The sequence below is a fragment of the Centropristis striata genome, chromosome 17, assembly GCF_030273125.1.
Source record: "Centropristis striata isolate RG_2023a ecotype Rhode Island chromosome 17, C.striata_1.0, whole genome shotgun sequence".
NCBI classification, from domain to species: domain Eukaryota; kingdom Metazoa; phylum Chordata; class Actinopteri; order Perciformes; family Serranidae; genus Centropristis; species Centropristis striata.
In genome coordinates, this window is record NC_081533.1 from 1,165,924 (window position 1) to 1,180,000 (window position 14,077).

Consider the following 14,077-nt stretch of genomic DNA (forward strand, 5'->3'; position numbering starts at 1 on the left):
AAATCATTCAATATGTGAAGCATTTGTTTTATTGTTTTTATGACACTTGTGGGCACTTGGAAAATTGCTGTGTATGTAAATTCCATTCCATTCAAGAAATTAAACATTAATGAATCTTTGGGTTTTTTTTATGACGTTTTACTGTGTTATTCTGCACAAGTTACATTTTTTAGTTGTTCCCACTTACAGACATGCTTGTGGTGATTCCATAGAGCTGCAGGACTCCGGTTATACTGTATAATATATATATATATATATATATATATATATATATATATAATATAGTTTGGTTTTAATTATATATATATATATAATATACTGCAGTATAGCAGTAGAGCAAAACTAAAAACTCAAACTAGAGGTGCAATAAATTTCTCCCAAAGATGGTTCTGTCATATTAGGTCGTTCTTGTCACACTGATGTTTGTTCCTTTTTCTTGTAAGTTTGGTTTTAATTACTTATTTTACGTTGTAACGCCATGATTGGTCGGGCTGGATTTTATTTATATTACATATTGTATGATATAGGTTTTGTATGTAATAATATTAAGATTAAGATTAATTACTTTATTAATTCCACAATGGGGAAATTCAACCTCTGCATTTTACCCATCCTTTTTTACATACAAGTGAACACACCATGCAAGGAGCAGTGGGCAGCACATTACTGCATTAATACTATATACTACATGAATTACATACTATATATAGCAGTGAAATACAAGGCCGCAGTGTCTAAAATGCTAAAAGAGCAAAAAACGCCCTGACACAGCTTGTTGGGGTTCAGAGGGTTAAAAGCAAAGGAAGCTGTAAATTATCCTCTTAAAAGTCAGTACGGAGCCAGGAAAGGACGCTTTAAATTAGTATGGGAACGCGGCCCTGGCTGTCAAACGCCCTTTGAACCCGCCCATTCAAACCGAGCTCGCTGATTGGTTCAACGCGCTGTCCGTCAGGGACCCCAGTCATGTGACAGATGTTTTTGTTGTTTCACTTCCGCCTTGTGGACGTCAGAGCCCCGGACTGACTCAAAGCTCGGCTTTTTGTGGCTTTTTGTGTCTTTGTATGTGTGTTTTAGTGAACCGGGGGTGTCTGGAGCTCCCTCCGCCGCTGTGAAGCCTCAGCGCCGGTAACTCTCCCCCAGAAGGAGCCTGGTGCCGGGCCATGGCGGACGGGGAGCGGTCTCCGCTGCTGTCCGAGCAGCACGACGGGACCAGCGGCTGGAGCCCCGGAGGGTCCCCGGCCAGACCTCACGGTGACACATCTACCGGCCCGGTGGCCAACTAAATATTCATGTTTTATTCTGTTTATGAGCTGCAGAAAGCTGTCAACATGTAAACAAATGTTAGCCAGCTAGCCGCGTGGCTAACGTTAGCTGTAAACCAGGGGTCTCTAACTCTAATGACCTGCTGGAGGCAGAACACAATAACCAAGAACAGACACTAAATGACTGAAAAAAGACACAAAATTGCAAAAAAAAAGACACAAAATGACTGAAAAAAGACACAAAATTGCAAAAAAAGACACAAAATTACTTAAAAGACACAAAATGACAGAAAGAAAACTAAATTACTTAAAAATTTTTAAAAAATGACCAAAAAATGAAACAGAATTACCAAAAAAAGACACAAAATTATTTTTTTTAAAAAGACACAAATTGACCATAAAAATATGCAAAATTATTTAAAAAAAGACACAAAATTATTTAAAAAAAGACACAAAAGTACCACACAAAAAAGACACAAAATTACCTCAAAAAAAAAGACACAGAATTACTAAAAAAAAAAGACACAAAATGACTGAAAAAAGACACAAAATTACTGAAAAAAGACACAAAATTGCAAAAAAAAAAGACACAAAATGACTGAAAAAAGACACAAAATGACTGAAAAAAGACACAAAATTGCAAAAAAAAAAAAGACACAAAATGACTGAAAAAAGACACAAAATTGCAAAAAAAGACACAAAAGTACTTAAAAGACACAAAATGACAGAAAGAAAACTAAATTACTTAATTTTTTTAAAAAAATGACCAAAAAATGAAACAGAATTACCAAAAAAAGACACAAAATTATTTTTTTTAAAAAGACACAAATTGACCATAAAAATATGCAAAATTATAAAAAAAAAAAACACACAAAATTATTTAAAAAAAGACACAAAAGTACCACACAAAAAGACACAAAATTACCACAAAAAAAAAGACACAGAATTACCAAAAAAGACACAAAATTACTAAAAAAAAAGACACAAAATTACTTTAAAATAAAAACACTAAATTACTTAAAAGACACAAAATGACCAAAAAAGACACAAAATGACAGAAAGAAAACTAAATGACTTAAAAAAAGACACAAAATTCTTAAAAAAAAAAGACACAAATTGACCATAAAAATATGCAAAATTATTTAAAAAAGACAATTATTTAAAAGGACACAAAATTACCAAAAAAAAGACAGAATTACCAAAAGAGACACAAAATTACCAAAAAAAGTAATTAAAGGGACCTTCCACACACAACACGGTAAAGTGCCATTCATATAAAACTCACATTAAACTTTCATATCAAGGTGGGGACCACGAACCAATTATATGAGTGATTTTTAATGCAAAAATGGCAGAAAATTGACACAAAATGACCAAAAACAGACATAAAATGACCAAAAAAAGACACAAATTGACTAAAAAAAGACAAAATGACCAAAAAAAGACATAGAAAGACACAAAATGACTAAAAAAAGACACAAAATGATCAAAAAAGACACCAAATGACGATAAAAAAGACACAAAATGTATAAAAATATCAATGAGTGTTCCCAAACCACAAGATGACGTCCTCAAATCTCTTGTGAAGAGATATTCAGTTTATTGTCATAAAGGAACAAAGAAACCAGAAATATTCACATTGAAGAAGCTGAAATCAGAGAATTTGGACTTATTGTCTTTAAAAAAACTGCTCAATTCGATTATTGGATTATCCAAATAGTTGACGATTAATTTAATAATCGATTATTTAAATGTATATAAAAACAAGTTAAGTATTCACATTTTTCATGATCTCGTGCCTCTGTTTTCTGTTTTCTGTCTCTGAACTTTAACCTTCCTTCCCTTCCTGTATTACTCCTGATAAATCTGTTCTCTGGGTGCGTTTCTTACTGATAAAGTCACTTTGACTGATAAAAGTGATACACAGTCATTGCTGACCAATTCATGACTCACTGTAAGTACACACAGCATGTTGTTGTGGCTCAGTACCTTGTAAAAAAAATCTGTTTAATTTGCGGTAAAATTCCGTCAGCTGTGTTTGCCAGAACTTCACCGTAAAAAATACAGTGAGTGGGTTTTCTACTGTAAATTTAGATTTTTTTTTTCAAGCAAAAACTGTCATTTAGACTGAATATTTGCTTTATTTCTGGGTTATTAAGTGTGTACAACTGTCTGTCTCTATAATTATTAACTTACAAGTAAATTCTCAAAGAAGCCCAGCTGGAGACGCTAACAAAGTTAGAGACAAGAGAGACAATGAAAGTGCAAACCGCACGAAAAATGTGCTTAACTGTGTTAAGCTAGCGTTGCTTTATTTCAACCTAGCTAGCAAGCTAATACAAATGAAACGTCTTCACACAAAACGGCATTTAAAAAAAGATTGGGACTTCTTCTCCTCCTCCTCTTTTCTTCTCTTTCGATACTGAGCACCGGAGAGCTTTGACGGTGTTTCATCTGGAAGATTTATCAAAACATAACGTGTCACTGGACCTGACCTCTGAGACGGGGATCTGACCATCTAAAGGGGGGCCGATCCGACCGTCTAAAGGGGGGCCGATCTGACCGTCTAAAGGGGGCCGATCTGACCGTCTAAAGGAGGGCAATCCTACCGTCTAAAGGGGGCCGATCTGACCGTCTAAAGGAGGGCAATCTGACCGTCTAAAGGGGGCCGATCTGACCGTCTAAAGGGGGGTGATCTGACCGTCTAAAGGGGGCCGATCTGACCGTCTAAAGGAGGGCAATCTGACCGTCTAAAGGGGGCCGATCTGACCGTCTAAAGGGGGACGATCTGACCGTCTAAAGGGGGGTGATCTGACCGTCTAAAGGGGGGCCGATCTGACCGTCTAAAGGGGGGCCGATCTGACCGTCTAAAGGGGGGGCGATCTGACCGTCTAAAGGGGGGACGATCTGACCGTCTAAAGGGGGGGGCGATCCGACCGTCTAAAGGGGGGCCGATCTGACCGTCTAAAGGGGGGCCGATCTGACCGTCTAAAGGGGGGGCGATCTGACCGTCTAAAGGGGGGCGATCTGACTTGTAAAGGGGGGCGATCTGACCGTCTAAAGGGGGGACGATCTGACCGTCTAAAGGGGGGGCGATCTGACCGTCTAAAGGGGGGGCGATCCGACCGTCTAAAGGGGGGCCGGTCTGACCGTCTAAAGGGGGGGCGATCTGACCGTCTAAAGGGGGGCCGATCTGACCGTCTAAAGGGGGGGCGATCTGACCGTCTAAAGGGGGGCGATCTGACCGTCTAAAGGGGGGCTGATCTGACCGTCTAAAGGGGGCCGATCTGACCGTCTAAAGGGGGCCGATCTGACCGTCTAAAGGGGGGCGATCTGACTGTCTAAAGGGGGGCGATCTGACCTTCTAAAGGGGGGGGTGATCTGACCGTCTAAAGGGGGGGGTGATCTGACCGTCTAAAGGGGGGCAAGGCAATGACCACACATCACGTGACTCAGCACCACAAGTGACAAAATGTCATTGTTTATCTGTTTCTTTATTTTTTATATAAATTCAGAACACGAAGGGAGGGCGACAATGGGCATCGAAAATTATTATTATTGTTTTTTTCTCCCTCGAGGGTGACTGGCGGCGCCCCCCCAGCAGATGGCGCTCTATGCCTAGAGCCGGCCCTGTGTGTCCTTGTGACATTTTGGTGTTTCTCCCTTAATTTTAAAAAGTCATGTTTTTTTAAAAAAAACAGTGTTTTCTACATTTGAATCACAAATCACATCGTTCTTGGCTAATTATTAGTGTCTACTACGGTGATATTCAATTTTTAAAAAAAAATTTACGACCTATTTCTAATGCAATTTGAGTGTTTTACTGTAATTTCTACAACCCTTTTTTTTTTTTTTTTTACAGTTTAAATGTCATGAATCCTCCAGCAGGGCTTCAGTCAGCAGGCGAGGGGTTAAATTAGGATTTGAGGACTTTGAGGAACAAGTACTTTCAGTGTCTGTGTCAGCGTTCCTGCTTTTTGTTTAGTGTCATGATAACCAGAGTATGTTGATAAAACTGGTGAATACGTAACATTACAGCTTTTCTGTGACTGAGCAGAAAGTGTAAAAAAGAAGAAGGTATTTCAGTCGTTTCAGGGCGTTTTTTTGCTTTGTTTACATTTTACTGACTGTGTCTTTCACTGCAAAATATTAAATAAATATAAAATCTATAAGTGCTGCAGCTCTGTGGAATCAGAATAACACAGTTAGAATGACAGAAATCAGGAAAAAGGGGGAAAAAGTTGAATTTCTCTGATAAATTATATTTTTAAAATCGGAATAAAATGGAATTTATTCATAAAACATTTTCCCAGAAGTGTCCTGAAAAATAAAATTTGGTTTCCACATGCTCTTTATATTGAACTATTTACATTTTTTACATCCTCTCCTCTCTGCTCTGTGTAAACAGATTCTCAATGAATATTTGTCACGTAATCGACAAAATTACCAATAAAGACACTAAATTACCAAAGAAACACAAATAAAAGACACAAAATTACCAAAAAATACCAAAAAGACACTAAATTAGCAAAAAACGACACAAAATTACAAAAAATACGTAAAATTACAAAATTCACAAAACCCACAAAATTACTAAAAACGTATTGTTCATCATGAGGTATTGTCATGTTCCCAGTCTCTCCTGTCCTCTCCTCTCTGCTCTGTGTAAACAGTCTCTCCTGTCCTCTCCTCTCTGCTCTGTGTAAACAGCCTCTCCTGTCCTCTCCTCTCAGCTCTGTGTAAACAGCCTCTCCTGTCCTCTCCTCTCTGCTCTGTGTAAACAGCCTCTCCTGTCCTCTCCTCTCTGCTCTGTGTAAACAGCCTCTCCTGTCCTCTCCTCTCTGCTCTGTGTAAACAGCCTCTCCTGTCCTCTCCTCTCAGCTCTGTGTTCTATTTTTTGTCATTTTGTGTCTTTTTTAGTCATTTTTACATCTATTTTTGGTCATTTTGTGCCTTTTTTTAGTCATTTTTACATCTATTTTTGGTCATTTTGTGTCTTTTTTTTTGTCATTTTTACATGGACAGTCATGGAGACATTCTTGATAATAACCAAAATCATGATCAATAAAACCATGTTAAATGTCTAGATATCAGCTCTTAAATTAAACTCTTATCAGCTATTCTTGTTGTTATTATTATATTTGTCCAAACAAATGAACATTTAGTTGAACCAGACATTAAAATTACATTAAAATAAACAAGAAGAAAACAATGGTGGTCTAATAATATCGTTCTGACTGTATATATGATATAATTTAGTAGAGAATCCTGTTCACCTCTCAGTGTTGAAGCCGTATCATGTGACTGAAGCGCCTCGTCTCTCTGTCTCCAGGTTTGGCGCCGTTCCCCAGCTGGGTGGCGCCCGGCGAGGCTCCGCCCCCGTACTCGCCGCAGGGCAGCCCGGACAGCAGCAGCGCGCCGGTCATCAGCTGCCGCGTCTGTCAGAGCGCCATCTCTGTGGAGGGGAAGACGCACCAGCACGTGGTGAAGTGCAGCATCTGTAACGAAGCTACGGCGAGTAAAAATAACCAGCTTCACTTTTAACTACAACCACAGCAGCATCTCTAATATCTGCTTTATTCATCTGGTCATGATGTTCAGGTCATGGAAACTTTCCAGAGCACTTTAACCCTCTGGGCTCTGAGACTATTTTGACCGTTTTTGAATACTTTTGATTTCATGTACCATATAAAAATGTTCACTACACCCATATTTGGTTCCATTTTTTCTTCACCTTTATGATCTGACAGTTATTTTCTTCACTTTAACCTACTTTATCAACATATTGAGCCCAAAAATACACAAAAATCATGAAATCCGAGTTGAAAAATTATACTATTTACTACAATAAAAACCACAAATGTGCTCAATGAACTGTTTTGGAACTTGAAAATATAAACATGGGATGCAAATATGAACATATAAAAAGGTCAAATTTAAATATAATAAAAGTATATACAAAAAGTCCCATAAAAACATGTTTATTTATTGGCTTTTTTTCCTTGTTAGCTGCAACTCTTCAAAACAAACTATGTGCCAAATAACATTATCATTATTATCTTATCTTATTATCATATCTTTGGTTTTACATGAGTTAGGAATGTCAATGTTGAATGTTAAACTTCACGTGATCTGATCAGGACGCCACCATCACAGAGCCCACAGAGTTAAGACTTATCTTAAATTTAATTTTCAGCTTCACTCTAATCCAACGCGTCAGTCTTTAGATCTTCATCCTCCAAGATTTCTGACATGCAGACGTCAATTTATTGCTCAATTAAAGGACTAAATGATGGAATAAAAACCTTTTCCCATCTCTATAAAATGTTTCCAAAAGACGTCTAGAAGCTCATTTAACTGCTGTTTTAACATTCTAATTCTCACACAAACACACTTTTATATCACGGTCATATCTTTGTTTTTATATTGTTATTGTTGTTGATGTTATACATGTTTTCTGATCGGGTTTTTGAAATATATACATGCAAATGAGTGCATATTTAATGAGTTCACGCTTCATTTGCATATCTAAACATAAAGTTTCAGAAAACAGTCACAAGAGCCAGAGTCTAGTAATGAATGGAAACCCACCACACCTGTTTTTTTATTTTCTGTCATTTTATGTCTTTTTTTTGGCCTTTTTGTGTCTTTTTTTTGTTGTAATTTTGTGACTTTTTGGTCATTACTTTTTTTTGATAATTTTGTGACTTTTTTGGTAATTTTATGACTTTTTTGGTCATTTTGTGTCCCTTTTTTGGTCATTTTGTGTCTTTTTTTATTAATTTTGTGACTTTTTTGGCCAATTTGTGTCTTTTTTGTAATTTCGTGACTTTTTTTAGGTAATTTTGTGACTTTTTTTGTCATTTTGTGACTTTTTGGTCATTTTGTGTCTTTTTTAGTAATGTTGTGTCTTTTTTTGGGTAATTTTGTGCCTTTTTGGTCATTTTGTGACTTTTTGGTCATTTTGTGTCTTTTTTAGTAATTTTGTGTCTTTTTTTGGGTAATTTTGTGACTTTTTGGTCATTTTGTGTCTTTTTTTTTAGTAATTTTGTGACTTTTTTTAATCATTTTGTGTCTTTTTTTTGGTAATTTTGTGACTTTTTTTGGTCATTTTGTGTCTTTTTTTGGTAATTTTGTGACTTTTTGGTCATTGTGATAGTGCCTCCAGCGGTCCCAGCTAATTAGAGTTTGAGACCCCTGCTCTACATGGTTGCGCATTTACATTTCTCGCATTAGCATTAAATATGAACTCATTTGCATGTACATATTTCAAAAACCCGATCAAAAAACATGTATAACATCAACAACAATAACAATATAAAAACAAAGATATGACCGTGATATAAAAGTGTGTTTGTGTATGAATTAGAATGTTAAAACAGCAGTTAAATGAGCTTCTAGACGTCTTTTGGAAACATTTTATAGAGATGGGAAAAGGTTTTTATTCCATCATTTAGTCCCTAAACTGAACAATAAATCAACGTTTGCATGTCAGAAATCTTGCAGGATGAAGTCTTCTCATCTGACAAGATGTGCAGACCTTCATCTGATGAGATTAAAACTATTTTAGATTCCTAAAGGTGTTGACGGTCCTTTGTGTCTCCCTGCAGCCGATAAAGAACGCTCCGGTGGGTAAGAAGTACGTCCGCTGTCCCTGTAACTGTCTCCTGATCTGCAAAGTCACGTCTCAGAGGATCGCCTGTCCCAGGCCGTACTGGTGAGAGCACCAACAGCCTGACTGGTTTCAGCCTGGCTCGTTATGGTCCGTCTGTGCAGCAGATTCATTCATCAGAGGGCTGGAGCAATGCTTTAACCCATTAAGGCCTAAAGCGCCTGGAAAAAAATGCCTGGAAAACCTCTGGGCGATTTTCAAATGACCCCCTAAAACCTGAAGTTTTTCTGGAAATTCAACACCTACTAAATAATAGATTTTTCAGCCTCTGGAGCAGATAAAAATGAAATTCAAAAAGTATTTGAGAGCTTATACCCGTGGCTTTCATACGAAGTTGAGTTTATTTGTCCAAACCTTCAATAAAGTTTTTTTAAAAAATCAACAAACTCAGCAAATGTTACATTTGTCTGAATAAAAAATCCTATGCATAATACTAATACATGCCCATTAGCAAGATGCTAACATGATATGACCATTGGAAGAAATAGACATAGTTCTCATTAGCCTACTCCACTAAATAAAAATATATCATAATGATAATAATAAATAATAATAATACATTTTATATTGCACTTTTCAGGGTACTCAACGACGCATAAAGTAATATAAGACATAAACAGTCATGATTTCTTATATCATCATCACAATCAATTTTTATTACTATTATTATTAATATTAATATATTATTAATAATATTATTATCTCCAGATGGCCACAAATCTGTCTGTTCTTTGGTGAAAATATGTCGTCTAAAAACATATTCCTCATCTATAAATGCCGGTCGATTGGTTCCGAGGATTCAAAGTCCGGATCAGCAATAAAATCATCGGTTCTGTTTTCATCAGATCTCTTCCGTCACTTCCTGCTGAGCTCCTCCGCTATTGATATATATATAGATAGATATATAGATATTCCTCCGCTATAGTCGTCTTCCTCCATGATTTAAAGTTCTGGAAAAGTCCCATGATGCATTGTGACACTCCCGCATGTATTCTGATCATGTTCTGATGCATTTCATTGGCCAAGAGACCGAAAATAGGTGAAAAAAATACAAATACTACAAAATGACATATCCGCTGTCCCGGCTTTAAAGGTAGAAATGCGGTAATGCTTTCCCGGCGTCAATGCTTTAAATACTTCTCTGATCTTTATTATGAGAGCTGCTCCACAGACACTTAGCTGTTGTTGTTGTTGTTGTTGCTAAAATTTAGAAATGAAGACATTTTAGGAGACTTCATCTCACTGTTTTCTTTAACCCATAAGAACCTATGGTGACACCCGTGTAACAAACTTTAAATCTTCTATAATCTCTCATATTCAGCTTTATGCTTCACATTAACTCATTAAATCCCTAAGCGACACATACTCTACACCTGGTGTGGTGGTCATGTGACTGTGACAGGAAGTGACTTCTCCAAAATGTGGCTGTTACTGGAAACAGAAATGTGAAAATTTTCAAAAAGCTTATTTTTTGTTACAAGGCTAAGTTTAAACCCATTTAACAATTCTAATCCGTTAATAGTTTGTCCTGTGTTGCATTTAACTTGTTCTGACCATATTTCCTGAACAAATTAAAGTCAAAATTTTGATATCAGATATGGAGATGCAAAAGAAAAAGGCAAATTTGTGTCTCTGTAGGCAGAAAATGTGTCTAGTTTTTAAAAAAAAAAATTAAAATAAGAAATATCATAAACATAAATACCATAAAAGCACAATGTAACATAAATGTCACATCACAGATCTTTGACATTTAGGGGTAGTATTTTCTTTAAAAAACATCAGAAATGAGTTCACTTATAGAACACATCCTTTAAGGATAACTGGCTCTGGGTTCTTATGGGTTAAAAGATCGCCAAAAATTCACAGTTTATAGTGTAAATTAACTGTAAAAACAGGTATTATACAACAGTCTCTGAACAGGTAATTGGTAACGGGAAACTTCTGTTAGAAAAAAAGTGACAAAACGAAGCTTTAAATTGTGATATTTGTGTCAGAGTCACTTTGTTTTATATGTGTCATTTAAAATAAAGTGTTTGCACGAACCAGATCCTGTTAAAAACATTAAATTCTGCATTTAATTCAGGAGAGTTTACACAGAGCTGAGAGGAGAGGACAGGAGAGTCTGTTTACACAGAGCTGAGAGGAGAGGACAGGAGAGGCTGTTTACACAGAGCAGAGAGGAGAGGACAGGAGAGGCTGTTTACACAGAGCTGAGAGGAGAGGACAGGAGAGTCTGTTTACACAGAGCTGAGAGGAGAGGACAGGAGAGACTCTTGATGTTGCTTTATGTTTAATTCTTCAATATGTGGAGAAAAATATTTTTTGTTTCTATTTTGGCAATTGTGTAGTTTTTTTGTCGTTTTATGTCTTTTTTTGTTTCAATTTGTGTCTTTTTTTTGTCAATTTATGTTGTTATTTAGTCATTTTGTGTCTTTCTTTGGTATTTTTTTGTTCCTTTTTTTGTCATTTTGAGTATATTTTTATTTACAACATTCAGGACACTTGTGGGCACTTGGAGAAGTTTATATAAACTTAAATGTGTCACTTTTTTTTCTGATTTCTGTCATTCTAACTGTGTTATTCTGCACAAAGACATGTTTGAGTTGTTCCCACTTCTAGATTTATATATGTTTTATATATATTTTATATATATTTTATATACTGCAGTATGACATCTTCATACAATCTTTGGTAAGTGCCATAAAATTCCTATCTTTTCTCCTGCTAGTAAACGCATCATCAACCTGGGACCAGTTCACATCGGCAGAGAGAGTCCTGAACCTCAACACCAACCGGTCGGCATCAGGATCATCTGTGGACACTGTTCCAACACATTCCTGGTACACACACACACACACACACACACACACACACACACACACACACACACACACACATATACACATATACACATATATACACACACACACATATACACATATATACACACACACACACACAGAGACACACACACACACATACATACACACACACACACACACACACACACACACACACACACACACACACACACATATATACACACACACACACACACACATATACACACACACACACACACACACACACACACATACACACACACACACACATATACACACACACACACAGACACACACAGACACACACACACACACACACACACACACACACATATATACACACACACACACACACACACACACACACATATATACACACACACACACTCACACACTCACACACATATACACACACATATACACACACACACATATAGTCTCAGTTTGACGTGATGAAGGCTCCCCTCCTGTTTCTCTTCTTTATCATTTTAAATATAATGTGTCAGTGTTAAATTATTAATTATTAAATTATTATTTATTATTTGTTTGTCTTCCAGTGGACGGAGTTTTCAGACCGGACTCTGGCTCGATGTCCTCACTGCAGAAAAGTGTAAGAGCCTCCACGGTTTCCTTTAAAACCCACAAACTAACACCTCTATTATATATGTTTATATATGTACATTACACCGCGTTCCAAATTATTACGCAAATTGTATTTAAGTGTCGTAAAGATTACATTTTTTGTTTTTCAATTAAACTCATGGATGGTATTGTGTCTCAGGGCTCTTTGGATCACTGAAATCAATTTCAGACACCTGTGATAATTAGTTTGCGAGGTGAGCCCAATTAAGGAAAAACTACTTAAGAAGGGCGTTCCACATTATTAAGCAGATGACCATTTCCAAGCAATATGAGAAAGAATAAGGATCTCTCTGCTGCCGAAAAGCATGAAATAGTTCAATGCCTTGGACAAGGTATGAAAACTTTAGATATTTCGTGAAAACTTAATCGTGATCATCGTACTGTTAAGAGATTTGTGGCTGATTCAGAGCACACACGGGTTTGTGCAGATAAAGGCACAATGAGGAAGGTTTCTGCCAGACAAAAACATCGGATTAAGAGAACAGCTGCTAAAATGCCATTACAAAGTAGCAAACAGATATTTGAAGCTGCTGGTGCCACTGGAGACCCACGAACATCAAGGTGTAGGATCCTCCAGAGGCTTGCAGTTATGCGTTATTCTATCAGTTATTCTATTCGGCCACCCCTAACCAATGCTCACAAGCAGAAACGGCTGCAGTGAGCCCAGAAATACATGAAGACTAATTGTCAAACAGTCTTGTTCACTGATGAGTGCCGTGCAACCCTGGATGGTCCAGATGGATGGAGTGGTGGATGGTTGGTGGACGGCCACCATGTCCCAACAAGGCTGCGACGTCAGCAAGGAGGTGGCGAGGCATGTTTTGGGCTGGAATCATGGGGAGAGAGCTGGTCGGCCCCTTTAGGGTCCCTGAAGGTGTGAAAATGACCTCTGAAAAGTATTTGGAGTTTCTGACTGACCACTTTCTCCCATGGTACAAAAAGAAGAACCGTGCTTTCCGTAACAAAATCATCTTCATGCATGACAATGCACCATCTCATGCTGCAAGGAATACCTCTGCATCATTGGCTGCTATGGGCATAAAAGGAGAGAAACTCATGGTGTGGCCCCCATCCTCCCCTGATCTCAACCCTATTGAGAACCTTTGGAGCATCCTCAAGCAAAAGATCTATGAGGGTGGGAGGCAGTTCACATCCAAACAGCAGCTCTGGGAGGCTATTTTGACATCCTGCAAAGAAATTCAAGCACAAACTCTCCAAACACTCACAAGGTCAATGGATGCAAGAATTGTGAAGCTGCTATCAAATAAGGGGTCCTATGTTAAAATGTAACTTGACTTGTTAAGATGATTTTGATTGAAATAGCTTTTGATTTCAGTAAATATGACCTCCGAATGCTGGAAAATCCAAAAATGAGCATTTTCAGTTCTTAAAAACCTATAAAATGTTATTAAACTCTGTCGTGCGTAATAATGTGGAACAGTGCATTTTAAGTTTTTATTTAAAAAAAAATATTGTTATCATTGAGAGGTTTGTCCAATCACATTACAATTCATTAAACTAATGGTTGATGACTTAAATTAAACTGACTGTCATTTGCATCGACTATTTAAGAAAATCAGAGAAAAAACTCAGTTGCATAATAATTTGGAACACAGTGTATATATGTATATACACGACTATTAAACAAATGTTCACTC

The 14,077-nt window shown here is 37.1% G+C and overlaps 1 protein-coding gene and 1 pseudogene across 1 annotated transcript in view; one reads left to right on the forward strand and one right to left on the reverse strand.

The window, feature by feature from the left end:
• LOC131988994 (scavenger receptor cysteine-rich type 1 protein M130-like) overlaps window positions 1-14,077 on the reverse strand; it is a 912,635-nt pseudogene that overhangs the window by 719,114 nt on the left and 179,444 nt on the right.
• Window positions 834-14,077, forward strand: part of LOC131989002 (type I phosphatidylinositol 4,5-bisphosphate 4-phosphatase-B-like) — a 16,748-nt gene continuing 3,504 nt past the window's right edge. The window contains exons 1-5 of the mRNA XM_059354159.1: window positions 834-1,251; window positions 6,595-6,776; window positions 8,873-8,979; window positions 11,663-11,774; window positions 12,335-12,387. Of these exons, the coding sequence (XP_059210142.1) occupies window positions 1,161-1,251; window positions 6,595-6,776; window positions 8,873-8,979; window positions 11,663-11,774; window positions 12,335-12,387 (545 nt within the window). The 5' untranslated portion in view covers window positions 834-1,160. The remainder of the gene's footprint in view (window positions 1,252-6,594; window positions 6,777-8,872; window positions 8,980-11,662; window positions 11,775-12,334; window positions 12,388-14,077) is intronic.